Source organism: Mobula hypostoma, chromosome 19, assembly GCF_963921235.1.
Source record: "Mobula hypostoma chromosome 19, sMobHyp1.1, whole genome shotgun sequence".
NCBI classification, from domain to species: Eukaryota; Metazoa; Chordata; class Chondrichthyes; order Myliobatiformes; family Myliobatidae; genus Mobula; species Mobula hypostoma.
In genome coordinates, this window is record NC_086115.1 from 62,435,269 (window position 1) to 62,453,358 (window position 18,090).

Below are 18,090 nucleotides of genomic sequence, written 5' to 3' on the forward strand. Positions count from 1 at the left end.
GATTTCAAACCTCCGCTGCCTTGCGGTCATACCCACTCATGAGAAAGGCTTCGGGAGTAAACCCTGAGGACAAATCCGGAGCTGGAGTCCCTAAGGCAGTCCGACGTTGCCTTCAACCTCGTTCTAGCTACTCCTGCGACGACACTGGTGCAGCTGTATTGGCCCTCGCCTTTCCCTTGGACAACATTGGTGTCATGGAGAGGGGAGACCTGCTGCATGGGCAACTGCCGGTCTTCCATACAACTTCGCCCAGGCCTGCGCCCAGGAGAACCTTTCCAGGCACAGATCCATGGTCTCGTGAGACTAACAGATGCCACCAACCAACACAGCATCACCTGAACATGGACCAGGCAACTGATAAATTGCACAAAGAAGAACCCTTTCAATCTGTCAAAGCCAATGTCAACCAGTGAAAACCATCCCAAATTCTTGGGCAAACAAGAGAAAATTTACAGATGCTGGAAATCTGAGCAACACACACAAAATGCTGGAGGAACTCAGCAGGCCAGGGAGCATCTAGGAAAAAGTACAGTCAACGTTTCGGGCTGAAACCCTTCGGCAGGACTGTATTTCAGGGTTTCAGCCTGAAACGTCGACTGTACTCTTTTTCTAGATGCTGCCTGGCCTGCTGAGTTCCTCCAGTATTTTGCTCCAATTTCTTGGATTATTGATGTAGAGCCATTTAGCTGAGGTACCCTAGAAGACAATAACTACCCAAAAGAGTAAATATTATTCAATAAAGTCAACAAGCAGTGTGAAGAATGTATTACCTTTATTGTGTTTACATCAGGAAGTGCCAAGGATAAGGCAATCACTGGTGTATTACAATTGGTAGTGCTAATGGAACTCAGCATCTTGTGTGAATGGTAATTGATAATTTTGTCCACAGTTGAAGAAAAATGAAGTATTTATAAAATCAAGTCAATGTCAGAAAGAATATTAAGGAGAGATTAACATCTTTAGTGCAAAGGTTGAAGAATACATGAAGCATAAGGCTGCAATTACAAATCAGCCAACCACCATTTTCTTTCTTTGCAGCTCAGAGTTGTTAAAATAAATGTAATAAAATCAAATATTTTACATTTATACTTATATATGAAATAAAAGTATGTACAATGATTTAAATATTGTACTGTATATACAAAAACTAAAAATAAACATCGGTTTGGTTATTTAATGAAAAAAAGTCCTGAACATTTTATTTTTAGTTTATCTAAATTGTCAACAGATTAAGTGCCAAATATGTTAAGTTACTGCATGACCATATCTGTACTTCATTTCAGCACACTGTACGTTAAGGAAGTAAGTACTATTAAGCAGGCTGTGATATATATTAGCATTCCCAGGCAACTGTTTGCCATTTCTCATTTCTATTCTTTAAAACCAGACCAAACTTAATTGACATTAAGTATAGATATACTTGATCATCGTTCTGAATACACGTGGCATTTAAAGTAAAATTTCTTTTCATTCCAATAACATGGTGAAGTGATTGGCATTGTTAGGCTTTGTTTGTAGTGAACTCCCGGACTGAGCTATAATAGTTATTTCCTGCTTTAGCCATAATCAATCATTCTGAATTAGCCCACCGGAACTTTTGGGTGACTGTGATATTTTAGTAGCTGAGGAAATCAATTCCAGCTTTGACACATTTAGAAGTGGTAATGTCAACAGCCATTGCTTTTACCTCTGTATCTCCAAACTGCATTAGAGTTTGAATCTCTCTTCTTGTTGGCAGTGACGGACAATCAGTTCCTGTTAGATCAAGCCGAAGAGTGCCACACTTCTTCACACTGGCATCAGTGATGAAGTTCACATTATCATTTTCTGAGCAGTATATATTGATCACTATAATCATTTGGGATGGCTTTGCTGGAGTATAACTGCGTTTAACAGTCTCACCAAGTGCCACGGACTGGTCAGCCGTGATGAACTTGTCAAACACATCAGTACACCAGCGAGTGCCATCTTTAACCAGCAGCTTCTCAGCAGGGTGCTTGCCTTCCACGAATCGATTCAGTACCCCAACTCCGTAGGTCAGAGGTGAGCGCCGCACCTTAATGATAGTGGGGTCCAACCCAAAGAGCACTGCCCCTTTTAGAATAGTGAGCCCCACGTCATGGGGAATTATGACACGACACTTGTCAGCAAGGTTGGACTGAATTGCCTGTTGAAGTAAAGGCGACTCAGCAAATCCACCTACCAGGAACAGAAACTTTAAACCTGAAACCTCAGGCTTCTGGAAGAGATTAACTGGAGAGAAAAAGCAATGAGTCAGAAATACTTCCTCATAAAACACAGTTGAGCTTTTATGTTCAGTGTACTGAATAACATTTTCATTTGACCTTAGATAGGAAAGGCAAACACGATTAATAAATTGGTTTTGTCCAATGGATTTGCAAAGGAATGCCTTTGTCTCTGTAATAAGGTTGAAGAGAATACATTTAATTGCCTTGATGTATTTATTGATTCAATGAGAATTTGCCTGGTCTTCCTTGGTTCCACTGCTGTGAGATTAATTAGGGCAAAGGTTACACAGTGAGGAAGAAATTCAGTTAATGAAATATTAATGTATGTGAAGCTAACCAATTAGTGGAATGGACAAATTAATCAGCCCTCCTTAATTAAAGGGAGTTGTTGGAAGGAAGATTTAACATTTTGAATGACTTTACATTTAGTCATGACATGACATCCATGTACTATATGACACTGGTTCATGAAGCTATCTCAGAGAGAGTAGGTTATGAGTGCACAGTGTTAAACTGATAGTGAACACATTAAATGTCGTTAAACTGAGAGGGAACACAGTAAATGTCATAGGATAAATCTCAAGCCATATTAATGAGTTAAATGAATCCTATATGCTTCTGGGTAAACCATTATATGTATTTTACCATATGTCATCCTGTTTTGGAAAGTTCCACTGGACTAAAGCTGTTGTGTTAGGCCTGCACATAAACAGGAAATGCTGTAACCTACATAAAGGTCAATAATTGTCTGAACGATAAATATCAGGGCTGAATCTTTCACATCTTTCTTTAGCTGTGTATGCCTATTGAATGTACTCCCATATGTTGATCTTACATCTCCAGTTACAGAATATACTAGATTAAATTAAACAGATTTAATTAAATATACTAGGTTACTAGTGTAGAGGTTAGCGTGACGCTATTACACCTTGGGGCATTCTGGAGCTTGGAGTTCAAATCCAGCACCGTTCTGTAAGGAGTCTCTGTATGTGCTTCCTGTGGAATGCATGGGGTTTCTCTCAGTGCTCTATTTTCCTCCCACAGTTCAGAGAGATACTGAGTAGGTCAACTGGTCATTGTAAATTGTGCCATGGTTAGGTTAGGGTTAATCAGGGTTGTGGGATTGCCGGGGCAACATGGCTGAAAGGCAAGGAAGGACCTACTCCGCACTGTATCAACAAATAAATACTAGAACAATCAAAGCTGTTTGAGTTCAGTCACAACAACAGCATCTACACAACAATGTGGAATTTCTTTTATTTAGAGCTGCAGCGCAGTAACAGGCTATTCCAGCCCAATCAGCCCATGCTGCCCAAATACACCCAGTTAACCTATGAACCCATATGTCTTTGGACTGTGGGAGGAAACCCACATGGTCATGGGGAAAATGTACAAACTCTTTGTTGGCAGCTGTGTAATTGAACCCAAGTTGCCCTAGTGTTGCCCTAACCGTTACACTGCATGCTGCCCTTAAAGTTGCCAAGGCATGCCTCATTTACAGAATCAGGACCGATCCAATCCAGCTAAAGCCACTCAATCGAGTTTCAAGCATCAGCTAAATTTTAGAAGCCGTTGTCATGCTCATCAATAATCTACTGACTGAAGCACCGTCTTCCAGAACCACTTGGCTCATCACAGATTTGGTCCAAATGAGGATCAAAGAACTGAACTCCAGAGGTGAGGCCACATCAACATGGACAAGAATATATTACTGTTCCTTCATAGTAACTGAGTTTAGACCTAGGAACTCCTTACACACCCTGGGGGCAAGGACTGCCGCAGTTCACAAAGGTAGTTTACCACCTCAGGGGCAATTAGGGCCAGGCAAAAGTAATGCTGGCCTTTGTGGGTGATTCCCAAATCTCAAAAATAAATATGAAAATTTGAAATTAATAGGATAAAGGATGATTTAATTGATTTCATGATATTAAGGGCAACTGATAGGTGAAATAAGGGAAAAAATCTTTTAGTTGAAAACCATATAACTATGTATAACAATTACAGCATGGAAACAGGCCATCTCGGCCCTTCTAGTCCATGCCGAACTCTCACTCTCACCTAGTCCCACCGACCTGCACTCAGCCCATAACCCTCCATAAAAGCCAAATGATGATTGAACAGTTATTACCAGACCTTTTAGGAAACATGCCTATGCATAGAGTGAAAAAATTTGCAACTCTTCCCCAAATAATACATCAATTGTTAAGTTTAAATCTAATTGGAGACTGAAAGGTTATTATTCAATAATGGTATTGAGGATACGGGGAAAAGGTAAGCATATGAGTTTATGTTACAGGCTCACTGGGCAGCAGGACTGGTTTAAGAGGTTAAATAGCCACACTTACTCATAAATATTTGCAGGCATTAATTACTCTGTAAATGAAATTGATATAACTTAAACACATCTAACTTTTATCTCAAAAATAACATGGTACTTACGTAGATGTTGGACGATATGGTCAACTGTGGGCTTAAACAAAGCGTTCATTGCATCTGAGTTCATCCTTAACATGCCTTGGGATGACCACTTTACAAAGTTCACACTGCCAGAGTAATTAAAACAACCATTGAGAGGGTGAACGGTACAAGATTGAAAGCCTCTTAACCCATTCCCCAGTTGCTATGTCCCCATTCTTTGCTAATTCTAAGAGAACTTTGACACCTTAGAAAAATTACAGCAAGGTAAAAAGGGTCATCTTGCCGTGTTGCTATCATATTGGATAGAGGGTGATATGCAGTAACGTGCTAAACAGGTGCTGTAAAAAAAACAACTCTTCCATAAACAGAGATTCTGCAGTGCTGCAAATCTTGAGTGGCACGCACAAGGATGGAGGCAAATAGTCAGGTCCTGGTGAAGGGTCTGGGCTCAAAACGTTGACTATTTATTCCCCTCCGCAGATGCTGCCTGACCTGCTAAGTTTGTCCAGTATTTTGTGTGTCTTACTCAAAATTCTCCCAGTCTTCGCTGTTCTATTCAGTATTCTTATTCAAAGCAGAGGGTGAATTATAAGTTTTGCAAAACACAGGTGTTTGCTTGGCTTCGACACAGACTCTTCATCTTTCAAGATAACAATCTTGGTAGGTAAAAGGCTAAATCTATTAAAGCAGGCTGGAGTTAGTCTTGTTCTTTATCAGTTTTTCTGTATAAGTGTTTAAGTGTTCATATGCGACATCAGATTTATGATTGTTGACAAAAACTTCCAAATTCTGTACAGTAGCAATGTATCTTTCAGTTGGAGGAGGAAGAGGTAATCCCGATGAGTTTTCTTCCCCCTGTAAGTGGCATATACCACGTAGGGACATTATAGAAGCAGTTAGATTATGAGAACACTCAGTCCTCTTTTTATTGTCATATAGAAATGCATACATTCAGTCAGTTATAAATGAGATCTGACCACAGAAAGGAAAAGGACAGCATTCAATACTTCACTGTTCATTTTTCAGGAAATCCCAAAATAATTCAGGTTCCTTAAGGTTGTTATTGCTGGAGTTGTAGTGGGGATAAGGTCCCACTATCTATTAAATGTTCCTAATGGTAGGCGTCTCAAATGTGAGGTGATGTTCTGGAGCATGTTGATATTAAGGGAGAGGAGGTGTTGGAGTTGTTAAAATACATTAGGACAGTTAAGTCCCGGGGGCCTGACGGAATATTCCCCAGGCTGTTCCATGAGATGAGGGAAGAGATTGCTGAGCCTCTGGCTAGGATCTTTATGTCCTCGTTGTTCACGGGAATGGTACCGAAGGATTCGAGGGAGGTGAATGTTGTCCCCTTGTTCAAAAAAGGTAGTAGGGATAGTCCGGGTAATTATAGACCAGTGAGCCTTACGTCTGTGGTGGAAAAGCTGATGGAAAAGATTCTTAGAGATAGGATCTATAGGCATTTAGAGAATCATAGTCTGATCAGGGACAGTCTGCATGGGTTTGTGAAGGGCAGATCGTGTCTAACAAGCCTGATAGAGTTCTTTGAGGAGGTGACCAGGCATATAGATGAGGGTAGTGCAGTGGATGTGATCTATATGGATTTTAGTAAGGCATTTGACAAGGTTCCACACGGTAGGCTTATTCAGAAAGTTAGAAGGCATGGGATCCGGGGAAGTTTGGCCAGGCAGATTCAGAATTGGCTTGCCTGCAGAAGGCAGAGGGTGGTGGTGGAGGGAGTACATTCAGATTGGAGGATTGTGACTAGTGGTGTCCCACAAGGATCTGTTCTGGGACCTCTACTTTTCATGATTTTTATTAACGACCTGGATGTGGGGGTAGAAGGGTGGGTTGGCAAGTTTTCAGATGACACAAAGGTTGGTGGTGTTGTAGATAGTGTAGAGGATTGTCAAAGATTGCAGAGAGACATTGATAGGATGCAGAAGTGGGCTGAGAAGTGGCAGATGGAGTTCAACCCGGAGAAGCTTGAGGTGGTACACTTTGGAAGGACAAACTCCAAGGCAGAGTACAAAGTAAATGGCAGGATACTTGGTAGTGTGGAGGAGCAGAGGGATCTCGGGGTACATGTCCACAGATCCCTGTAAGTTGCCTCACAGGTGGATAGGGTAGTTAAGAAAGCTTATGGGGTGTTAGCTTTCATAAGTCGAGGGATAGAGTTTAAGAGTCGCGATGTAATGGTGCAGCTCTATAAAACTGTGGTTAGGCCACACTTGGAGTACTGTGTCCAGTTCTGGTCACCTCACTATAGGAAGGATGTGGAAGCATTGGAAAGGGTACAGAGGAGATTTACCAGGATGCTGCCTGGTTTAGAAAGTATGCATTATGATCAGAGATTAAGGGAGCTAGGGCTTTACTCTTTGGAGAGAAGGAGGATGAGAGGAGACATGATAGAGGTGTACAAGATAATAAGAGGAATAGATAGTGTGGATAGCCAGCGCCTGTTCCCCAGGGTACCACTGCTCAATATAAGAGGATATGACTTTAAGGTAAGGGGTGGGAAGTTCAAGGGGGATATTAGAGGAAGGTTTTTTACTCAGAGAGAGGTTGGTGCGTGGAATGCACTGCCTGAGTCAGTGGTGGAGGCAGATACACTAGTGAAGTTTAAGAGACTACTAGACAGGTATATGGAAGAATTTAAGGTGGGGGCTTATATGGGAGGCAGGGTTTGAGGGTCAGCACAACATTGTGGGCCGAAGGGCCTGTACTGTGCTGTACTATTCTATATGTTCTTTTTTTTTAAATTTTATTTTTATTTGGATAAGGAGTTCACAATTATCATGTACTTTTTTCACACATATAACCTTTTCCATTTTTTTATATGTATAAAACTACAATTATTTATACATTCTTAAGTACACATTGAGATGATATAAAAGCAAAATAAACATTTAAATAGATAATTATGTACTGTGGTAAATCTAACCTATTAGGCCAAGTAATGAAATTAGTTGTTAAGAAAAATGGTAATAATAGTTTCCATACAACCCTTCTGGACCATTTCCACTGGTCCAAAATGTTGCATACAAGCCTATATACCAACCATTGTAGGTGTTTATATCCCAATTTGTTCGTGCTTGTTCCTGCCCGCAGACATAATTATCCAATCCCTATGTACTTATTTACTTAATTTTTTCATTTTTTTTATCCCTTTCCCAAATCTTTCCCTTTACTTGTGTTAATTCTCTATTTTCCAAAAAAAAACAACAAACATTTAGACTAGGGGTGCTTACGTTAGCAATATTACTGTGTTGATGAGAAGAGCAATATAAATCATTAGGAGAGTCATCTAAAGTCTGCTCGCATTGGGGTTATATATTCAATGCATTTATTCCAGATCTGATAAAATGTTTCTTTTTGAGTTCTCAGGGAGTAGGTCAACTTTTCCATTTTAAATATTTCCAAGATAATTTCGTACCAATCTTCTAATGTAGGTGGTATTGGATTTAGCCATTTTCTAGTGATTGATTTCTTACTTGCCGCTAAGAGGGCCTGCAGCAACTTTATATCTTCCTTCTGTTCAAGGAACAATACATGCCCCAAATAGAGCATCTCAAAGTTCAGAGGTATCTGGGACCTAAGTACCTTAACTAATGTTCTATGTCTACCTTCCCAAAATAGACTTAATTTAGGGCAATCCCAGAAAATATGAAAATGATTTGCCTCCTTAGAGCCGCACCTTCTCCAACACATCACATTTGTATCTTTATATTTTTCCTGATATGGGGTCTTGAAGTATCTTATAATGTTTTTCCAACAATGTTCTCTCCAAGTCAAAGAATTAGTCGAGGACCATTGAAAGCTGCAGATTTTCCCCCAAGCCTCCTCTGAAAGTACCAACCCCGCTTCTTTCTCCCACTTCTCTTTAATATACAGTGTATTTACATTTTTAGCATGGGAGAGTGCATTATATAGGCGAGAAACTGATTTACTAGGTATTGAACTGCAAGCCGAATTCAGAATCTTGAAAAATTCTAATTCTACTGTTGATAGGTCTGTATATCTACAACTCTGGTTAACATAGTTTCGTATTTGAAGGTACCTAAAAAAGTCATTATGTTCTAGGCCATGTTTGTCCTGCAGGATTTGGAAACTTTGTAATACTCTTTTATCTATAAATGAGAGGTAGGTTGTAAGACCTTTCTTTATCCATAGCTCAAATCTTTTATCTCCTCTGTTGGGAAGGAATTCGGTATCATATGCACACCATCTAAAGAGTTTTAGCATGTTATTAATTCCACATGAATTAACCACCTTCTGCCATACTTTTAATGTAAGATTTATCCAAGCATTATTAAATTTTTCCAACTGGGCCATCAATCCTTTGTCAGCTATTGAGGCCTGAAGAAGAAAACTGTCAACTAATCCAAATTCTATTTCCTTCCATCTAGCCTTATATTCCCTATTACACCAATATACAGAGGGGTTATCTGTGAGGCATAAAAATAATTTCTCAGGCAAGGAAGAACCATACCTCCTCTTTCCTTCCCTAACTGTAAAGTGTTATATCGAATTCTAGGTTTCCTTCCTTGCCAAATGAAGCGGGAAATCCATTTGTCCCATTCCCTGAATTGATTATCATCCACCTCCACTGGTAAAGTACGGAAAAGATATAATAACCGAGGAAGAATATTCATTTTTATAGTATTTATCCTTGAATTTAAACTTAAAAAGGGGATAAGATTCCATCTATGCATATCTGCTTTTATCTCTGAGATTAATGGCCCATAATTTACCTGTGACAGTGTTGAAAGATCCTTCGGCAGGGTTATTCCTAAATATTTTAATGATTTAGCTTCCCACTTAAGATCGTATGTATCCTGCAATTTTTTGGATGGTGTATAATTTAGGGACATAACCTGCGTTTTCTTTACATTTATTTTATAACCTGATATTTTCCCAAAGTCATCCAACAGTGTAAACAATCCTATAAATGATTTTTCTGGTTCACTCAGATAGACCAAAACATCATCTGCGAATAACGCCACTTTCTGTTCAATCCCTGCCACCTTGATACCTTTTACGATTTCGCTCTGTCTTATTAGTTGGGCAAGTGGTTCAATATATAGCGCAAAAAGGAGAGGAGAAATTGGGCATCCCTGTCTAGTACCTCTCTCTAAAATGAAGGAGTCAGAGAGGTCCCCATTTATCTTAATTCGGGCTGTTGGGCTGTCATACAGAGTCTGAATTACTTTAATAAACCTTTCTTGAAAGCCGAATCTTCCTAACACTCTGTATAGGAATGCCCAACTAACCGAATCAAAAGCTTTCTCAGCGTCCAATCCTACTACCATTGTCTCTGTCTCGTTCTTATTAACCTGTTCTAATATGTGCAGAGTTCTCCTTATGTTGTCCTGTGTTTGTCTTTGTTGAATAAATCCAGTCTGGTCTAAATGGATTAGGCCAGGTAAAAGCTTTTCCAATCTGCGTGCTAATATAGATGTAAATAGTTTGTAATCTAAATTAAGAACACTAATTGGCCAATAATTGCCACATTCTAGTTTATCTTTACCCTCTTTAGGAATAACTGAAATAATCGCTTCTCTCCAGGAAGGTGGAGTTTCTCCTCTCTGCAAGATCCAATTAAAGGTGTTAAGTAGTAATGGGGCTAACTGTGTCTTCAGGGACTTGTACCACTCTGAGGTAAACCCATCAGAACCCGGGGACTTTCCAGCCTTTAACCTAGAGATGGCCACGTTCAGTTCTTTGACAGTTACTGGTTCTAATAAACTTTCATTTTGTAAATCTGTAAGTTTAGGTAGATCTAAAAAATTCAATACACTGTCTATATAGGGCTCATTGGGGGCCCGGGGTTGGGAGTACAGTTCTCGATAATACGTTTCAACACTCTCTTGAATTTTCCCTATTGTACTCTCCACAAGCTTTGTCTTTGGATTCTTTATTTTATGAATTGTATTGTCTGCTTGTTGTTTTCGTAATTTATATGCTAATAATCTAGCTGATTTACCTCCTACTTCATAATTCTTTTGTCTCAGGTAAAGAAAATTTCTTTGAGTTTCCAACGTATAAATATCATCAATTTCACTTTACAATTTCCTAATTTCCTGTTTTCGATTTGAATTACTTTTGTTGCTATCTCCAACTTGAAGTTGTTTTAATTTTCCTTGAAGGTCTGCTAATTTTTGTGCATTGATTTTTTTCATGTGAGTAGTAATGGAAATAATTTTCCCTCTCAGTACAGCTTTCAATGTATCCCATAAAATCACTGGTGATGTTTCTCCCATGTCATTAAGGTCTAGATATTCTTTGATTTCTCCCCTTAATCTCTCCATTACTTTTGGGTTATTAAGTATATGTGAGTTTAGCCTCCATAGTGTTTTCCTCATTTTCCTTTCCAGGATTAGAGACATAGAGACTGGGCTATGATCCGACAGATCAATTGTTGCAATATTACAGTTTTTTATCCTGAGTCTATCTGTATTAAAGATAAAGAAATAGTCTATCCTTGAATAGGCTGAATGAGGGAAAGAGTAATATGTATAATCTTTACTAGTAGGGTGTAATTCCCTCCAGACATCTATAATTCCCAACTCCTCCATCAATGAATTCACTTTCCGAGTCAGAGGTTTATTCTGAGTAACTATTCTTGAAGAATCTAATATAGGATTTAATCTAATATTAAAATCCCCTCCACAAATTACTACCCCTCGAGAACTGACCATTAGGTCAAAAATGTGCCTATAAAATGACCATTCACTACCTGGAGGAGCATAAACATTCAGCAATGTTATTTCTGTACCTTCTATTCTTCCTGTGATTTTTACAAACCGTCCTTCTTTGTCTCTAGTCTCTGAAATATGTTCATAATTAAGAGTACTTGATATTAAAGTAGCTACCCCTCTTTTGTGACTCAATTTATATGATGAATAAAATACATGCTTAAAGCCCATTCTTTTTAATTTTCCATGTTCAGATTGGCTAATATGTGCTTCCTGGAGGAAAGCTATTTGTGCCCTCTCTTTTTTCAATTTAGACATAATCTTATTTCTTTTAATTGGATTCAAAACCCCATTAACATTATAGGAAATTATTTTTACCAATTCAGTTTGCATTTTTCTCTAGTAGAAAAAAAGCACTCTCTTTTTCTAACCAAACAGTAAGCAATCCCTTCTCAACAGTAAACCAAGACATATAACCACACCCTAGACATTTCTGAACGTATAACATTTGAAAATTTTCCCCGACTTCCCACAATGAGGCCTGAGCACCGACCCGCCTCAGTTCAGAGGGATAACCTCTATCTTCACCCTGTGTTAGAGGGCCCTCAGCAGTTTGAATAATCATAGAGAATTTTCTCCTATTTATGTCTCGACCATATTGCTATCATTGAAGTTATTCTGCCTAGATTATTTTCAATTACCAGTTTTCATTTTACTTTTAAGTCCGATTTACTCTTTTCAGTCATTTCTCTTAATTAATCTGTATTCTCTGTACATTCGCGTCATTTGCAGCTTTTCCTTGTAGTTTGACACTCTGTTTCGAGTGGAGCGTCCTCGCCCCACTAACTGCCACGACTTCTGCCGAATCCTCTCCAGTAGCGACTCCGGTTGGGTGATAACTTTAATAGGTAGTCCCCGGTCCGCCAGGTCCGACGTTGCCTCCTCCACCGTAGCGTAAGTTTTTGTCCGGAATCTGATGTTGTTTTCCTTCAGGACTCTCCGTGTTTCCGTATATTCCTTCCGTCTGGCAAGAATCCCCGGTGCGTAGTCGTGGTCTAAACTGATTTTACAGTTGTTCCACATGAAACCTTTCTTTTGCCAGGCTCTTTTAAGCACCTCTTCCTTCGTTCTGTAACTGAGAAATCTGACCAGAATCGATCTGGGCTGGGCGCCTGCCGGAGGCTGTGGTGCCAACGCGCGGTGAGCCCTTTCTATCTGTAGGTCTTTTGCGTCCGGTATATCAAGGTTCTCTCTAAGCAGCTTCTCCACGAAGGGAATCATCAATCCGGGTTTACCTTCGGTTCCTTCGGGAACTCCGTAGATCCTCACATTTTCCCTTCTCGAGCGGCCTTCTTGATCTATTAGTTTCCACTGGAGTTGGTCTTGTAGCTTCAGCATTTCTGCTATCACCTCCTCTGCGTTTTGTAGCTTCTCTTCAATTCCAACAATCCTCGCTTCGGCTTCAGCTATCCGCGAGTTAGTTTTTACTATTTCTCCTTTAATATCTTCCAGCTGTTTGCTGTTATCTTGTCGGAACTCGCGAATCTCTCCCAGAATCAAAGACAAAGTCACCGATTCCCCCTCATTATCTCCGTCCTGGCTTGCCGTGGGAGAGCTAGGCCCTTCGTCTTGCTGCATCTCTTTATGTTTATCAGCCTTCGAAGCGGACTTTTTATTCTTGTTCTTAGACATCATCCTTGCCCCTTTTATTAGTATAGTTATGCAATATTAAGTATTTGTCTAAATTCGATTTTGGGGCAGTTTATCTTCTTTTTTGTCGAGAGACCTTTTCCTTACGCCGCCATTCCCTTGATGACCCTATATGTTCTATAAATAGCCTCTGACAATAAAGTGCATCTCCTGGCCTCAACGTGTGCGGTAGCTACTAAGCCTATCAGAAACGGTTCTACTCTGAGGAAAAGGAGCAGAAGTGTGTTACTGCACCTTAAAACCAGTCACTTTCTGCAGATGAGCCTTGTCAGCTGTGATTGGTAGCTCAGCCAGAAGAAGATCTCATAGACAACTAGGACACAATATCCATGGTCGACCCCAACCTCAAAAGATGTTTCCACCTCCCCACTATTCTTGTAGATTACCATCTTTCTTCATTTTAAATATTTATTCCATTTTCTCTTAAAAGAAGATATTTCACTGCCTCCTATAGTCTTGCTATATAAAAATGTAATGACCTTCCAATCCAAACTCTTCACAGAATTTAATGGAGGTACTTGGGTCTTTTTACTCAAGAAAACTCATGTAGTATCAAGCACAGGTAACTTGCGGCAACATGGAAAAAAGAGAAAGTGAAAATTAATAAAAATACAAAATTCAAAGAAACATCATTAGTAATTCTATAAATAAGAGTACAACTAGAATTAAGTTAGTACCAGAGATTTTTGACATCGTAGTTAAATTGCTGCTGTGTGATTATGGTTATACATCATCCAACCTACATATACCATCTTGCATCACAAAAACAGATGTTCTATTCCATCTCTAACAATGGAAGAGATTATGAAGGAAAAGATTCAAGTATGCACTCAAAACTCTCCGCTGATTCCTGGGAATTGTGGGCTCACGACTTCTCCATCATGGGTAAAGTCCCCCCCCCCAATTCCATTAAACCAAACTTCACCCAACTTCACTCGCCCCATCATTAAAATGTTCCCACACCCGATGGACTCACTTTGAAGGACTCTCCATCTTATGTTCTCAATATTTATTGCTAATTTATTTATTACTATCATTTTTTTCTTTTTTATTTGCACAGTTTGTTGTCTTTTGCACACTGGTTGAACATCCAAGTCTGTACGGCTTTCATTGATTCTATTGTGGTATTGTTCCATTATGGACATATTGAATATGTCCACAAGAAAATTAATCTCAGGGTTGTATATGGTGACGTATGTACTTTGATAATAAATTTACCTTGAACTTTGAAATGGAGTAGGTTGCAATGAGGACCTATCATCTATCAGTAATTCATGGAAGTTTTGTATGAGCAGCATTTGGAATGGACCACCTTTGAATCCACCCCGCTGTTTATCAGCACAACAGATTACAACTCCTGCATTCACCTCATCATCCTCGGAGCCCAATAAACGGAAATGGAAGCAAGTCATCCTCAATATCACAGATGGCCTAAGAAGACCTGAAGGGAGAACTGATGGTTGCTGAGATGCTTACAATAACCAGCAGAACAAACCAATTCTATACAACACACACAAAATGTTGGAGGAACTCAGCAGGTCAGGCAGCATCTATGGAAGAAAATAAACAGTAGATATTTTAGGCTGAGACCCTTCATCAGGACTGGAAAGGAAAGGGAAAGATGGCAGAATAAAAAGATGGGGGGAGGGGAAGTGGCTAGTGAGAAGGTAGGAGGTGAAGAGGCTAATACAAATTCAGTATGTTGGCAAATTCTCACCTGCTTTTTCTAAGGGCATGTTCCACACTGTGACCTCGAAACTTCTTATAGTAATCGATAAATGAGAAAGGCAAGTTGATATTGAGTGGATTGGTTCTTCCTGGAGAAGCTGCTCTTTTGCGCGACTCGAATGCTATCATCAAATCTACCCAAGCTGCTGGGCGTTTAATTTTAAACTGTTCAATGAAATCCTCCCCAAAAATCTTACAGAGAAGCTTTTCAAATTCAAAGTCCACTCCAATGGAACCATAAGGACCACCTGGAATTGAAAACAGTTGGTCAACAGCAATATCAACAAGATCAAGGTTTTGTTTTAGGGTGCCACTGTGGCGTAGCAGTTAGCATGACACTATTATAGTTCGGGGTGTCACAGTTCAATCACGCCGTCCTCTGTTAGGAGTTTTGTACATTCTCCCTGTGGATTGTGTGGGTGTTCTCCGGGTGCCCTGGGTTCCTCCACAGTCCAAAGACGTACTGGTTAGCAGGTAAGCTGGTCATTGTAAATTGTTCTGTAATTAAGTTCGGGTTAAATCGAGGATTGTTGGGTGGTGCAGCTCGAAGGGCTGCAAGGACCTATTCTGCACTGTATCTCTCAATTTAAAAAGAATTGCATTTACATTAAAACTCCAATAAACCAATATTACTGGGAATTATGGTGATGCAAGGGTAGCAGATTTTCCACACTATTATATATTACTCCCATTAATGCCTCAACATACCAGTCATTTACTTTTATTTTTAAGATGTTATTCAGTAGTATAATAATGTTTCAAGTGGCTCTGTTAGATATAAAGGGAAGTATGGGAAACACAACTGTGTGTGTTTGAAGGACTGTGGAAACAAAAGAAAAGTGGGTTTAAAAGGAGTATAGAGAACAGAGTGCCTGCACATTTAAAGGGAATTTGGAAAATAGTATTCCTGTGAACTTAAAGGCAGTATGGGAAATTGAGCCCTGGTGTCTTTCAAAGGAGCACAGTAAAGAGATTTCAGTGAAGCACTTGCCAAATCATATGTCAGAAAATGCAGAGCAGGCTTGACCCAAACACAGAACAGTGGAGATGATGTGGTAGTGGGTGATAGTAAACTACAAAATAAACTAAGTAACCACGAGGGGCCATATAACAAGAGGGAATAAGTACGAACGACAAGAGGCCAACAAGACAACTGAAGGCTAGGAACAACTAGCTAAGGTTGGCTGGTTCGTAAGAGTGAACAAGAGGTGAATGGGAGCTGGGTTTAAATAGGCTGCAGGTGATGAACTGGAAATCAGTGGCAGGTGACTTGTGTTAACTGGGTGGACACTGGGAGAGGCATGCCTCTGCAGCCTTGCCACCATCAGGATTTCTGAACAATGAGATGAAAGATTATTGATATTTTTCTGGGTGTAGTAACATTCATGTTTTTATACCAAGTCAGATAAGGAAACACAAGGACATGTGTATCAGGTGAAAGCAAGGCTCCAATAGATGAGTAACTATCTAAAGAGAACAGAATCGTAGGATGTAGGATGAAGAAATCTTTGAAGATCATAGAGCTTAGAATAAGATGGGGCAAGGCCATAGCCATTTTGTAAAAACAAGGAGGAAAACAGCAGAATGGACACATTGCTAAATGAAGACTTAGTGCAGGCCAGCAGGTAAGCACACACTTAGCTTCTGAAGAATGCTCAGCAAATCAATTACAGGCCTGTCTAGTCATAGAGTGAGAACGTAATCCAGCTCAAACCGTTCATGGTGACCAAGAGCATTTCCAGCATCTGCGGTTTTATTTTATATGGCAAAAGAGATCTCACTGAGTGGAAGACACAAAGTGATGGAGGAACTCTGCAGGCCTGGAGGGAAATGGACAGCCAAAGCTCCGATGCTGTGGGTTGGGTTGAAAGGTTGAAGTTGAGTGGGGGTGGGTGAGGGGAGGAAGGTTGGGAGGGAGGATAGGGAGTCAGTGGTTGGGTGCGTGTTAATAGTGGATGACATCTGCATAAGAAGGTGGAGAACAAGAGTTTGCAGCTGCTCAATTTCTGGAAGTTTCTCTGGCCCCCCAAAAAATTCCATAACAATGTTCCTTTTCCAAATTTGGGACAGTGGCCTTTTAAGACAACTGGATAGTACACTCAACACTTGGTTCCACTGCACACCAACATTGCCCAGAGGAATCCCAAAACTGTTTCTAGTGGCGATCTGAATTTTGGTGGGAAGAGGATTAGAGGAACATCAACCTCATTTTTCCAAGGCACTGGTGTCCTAGATCCTTGTGAATAAAAAAGGTTCCTTTCCAATCCTTTTCACACCACAAAATCCACTTATCCTTTAGTTATAGAGTCATAAATCACTACAGCATGGAAACAGGCATTTGGCCCATATAGGCCATGCTGAGCTATTATTCTGCCTAGTCCCTTCAATGTGCACTCAGACCATAGCCCCCATACCACTCCCATCCATGTAACTATCCAAGTTTCTCTTAAATTTTGAAATCAAACCCACATTCTCCACTTCCGCTGGCAGCTCATTCCACATGCTCACCACCCTATGAGTGAAGAGCTTTCCCCTCATGTTGTCCTTAAACATTTCGCCTTTCACCCTTAATCCATGACCTCTAGTTGTGGTTTCACCCAAACTCAGTGGAAAAAGCCTACTTGCACTTATTCGATCTATGTCCCACATAATTTTGTATACCTTTATCAAATCTCCCCCCCAACCTTCCATGTTCTAGGGAATAAAGTCTGAACCTATTCAATAGTTTTCTATAACTCAGATCTTCCAGTCACAGCAACATCGTTGTAAATTTTCTCTGCAATCTTATTTACATCTTTCCTGTAGGTAGGTGACCAAAACTGCACACAATACTCCAAATTAAGCCTCACCAACATCTTACGGAATTTCAACATAACACCCCAACCTGTTTACTCAATACTTTGATTTAATAAGGCCAATGTGCCAAAAGCTTTCTTCACAACCCTATCTACCTGTGACGTCCCTTTCAAGGAATTATGATTTCCTTTCCTAGAGGACTGGTCCTGATGCTCGTAGTTGCTCAACACCTTACATAAAATGGTAATCTTCAGGCATAAACCTTAACAAGTTTTAGCACATTACATTTTTAAGTAAAATCCTTATGGCTGAATTCAATCGTTATCTCCACAAGTGCATTCTATGGAATAATATACTCCTAAATGTTAAAATCAAAATCACATCCACCACTTCCACTGGCAGGATGTGTCTTTTTTCTACATTCACTATACCATCATACCCATGCGTCTCTTCCAAGGGGCCGATACTACTCTTGTTTCCTCCTTATATAA

At 39.9% G+C, this 18,090-nt stretch overlaps 1 protein-coding gene across 2 annotated transcripts in view; it reads right to left on the bottom strand.

Moving 5' to 3' along the window:
* Positions 1 to 764: 764 nt before the first annotated feature.
* The window catches only part of hspa12a (heat shock protein 12A), a 109,092-nt gene continuing 91,766 nt past the window's right edge, over positions 765 to 18,090 (bottom strand). For both annotated transcript variants that reach the window (XM_063072037.1, XM_063072036.1), the window contains 3 exons: positions 14,793 to 15,051; positions 4,689 to 4,792; positions 765 to 2,253 (listed from right to left, as the gene is read on the bottom strand). In XM_063072037.1, the coding sequence (XP_062928107.1) occupies positions 1,616 to 2,253; positions 4,689 to 4,792; positions 14,793 to 15,051 (1,001 nt within the window). In that variant the 3' untranslated portion in view covers positions 765 to 1,615. The remainder of the gene's footprint in view (positions 2,254 to 4,688; positions 4,793 to 14,792; positions 15,052 to 18,090) is intronic.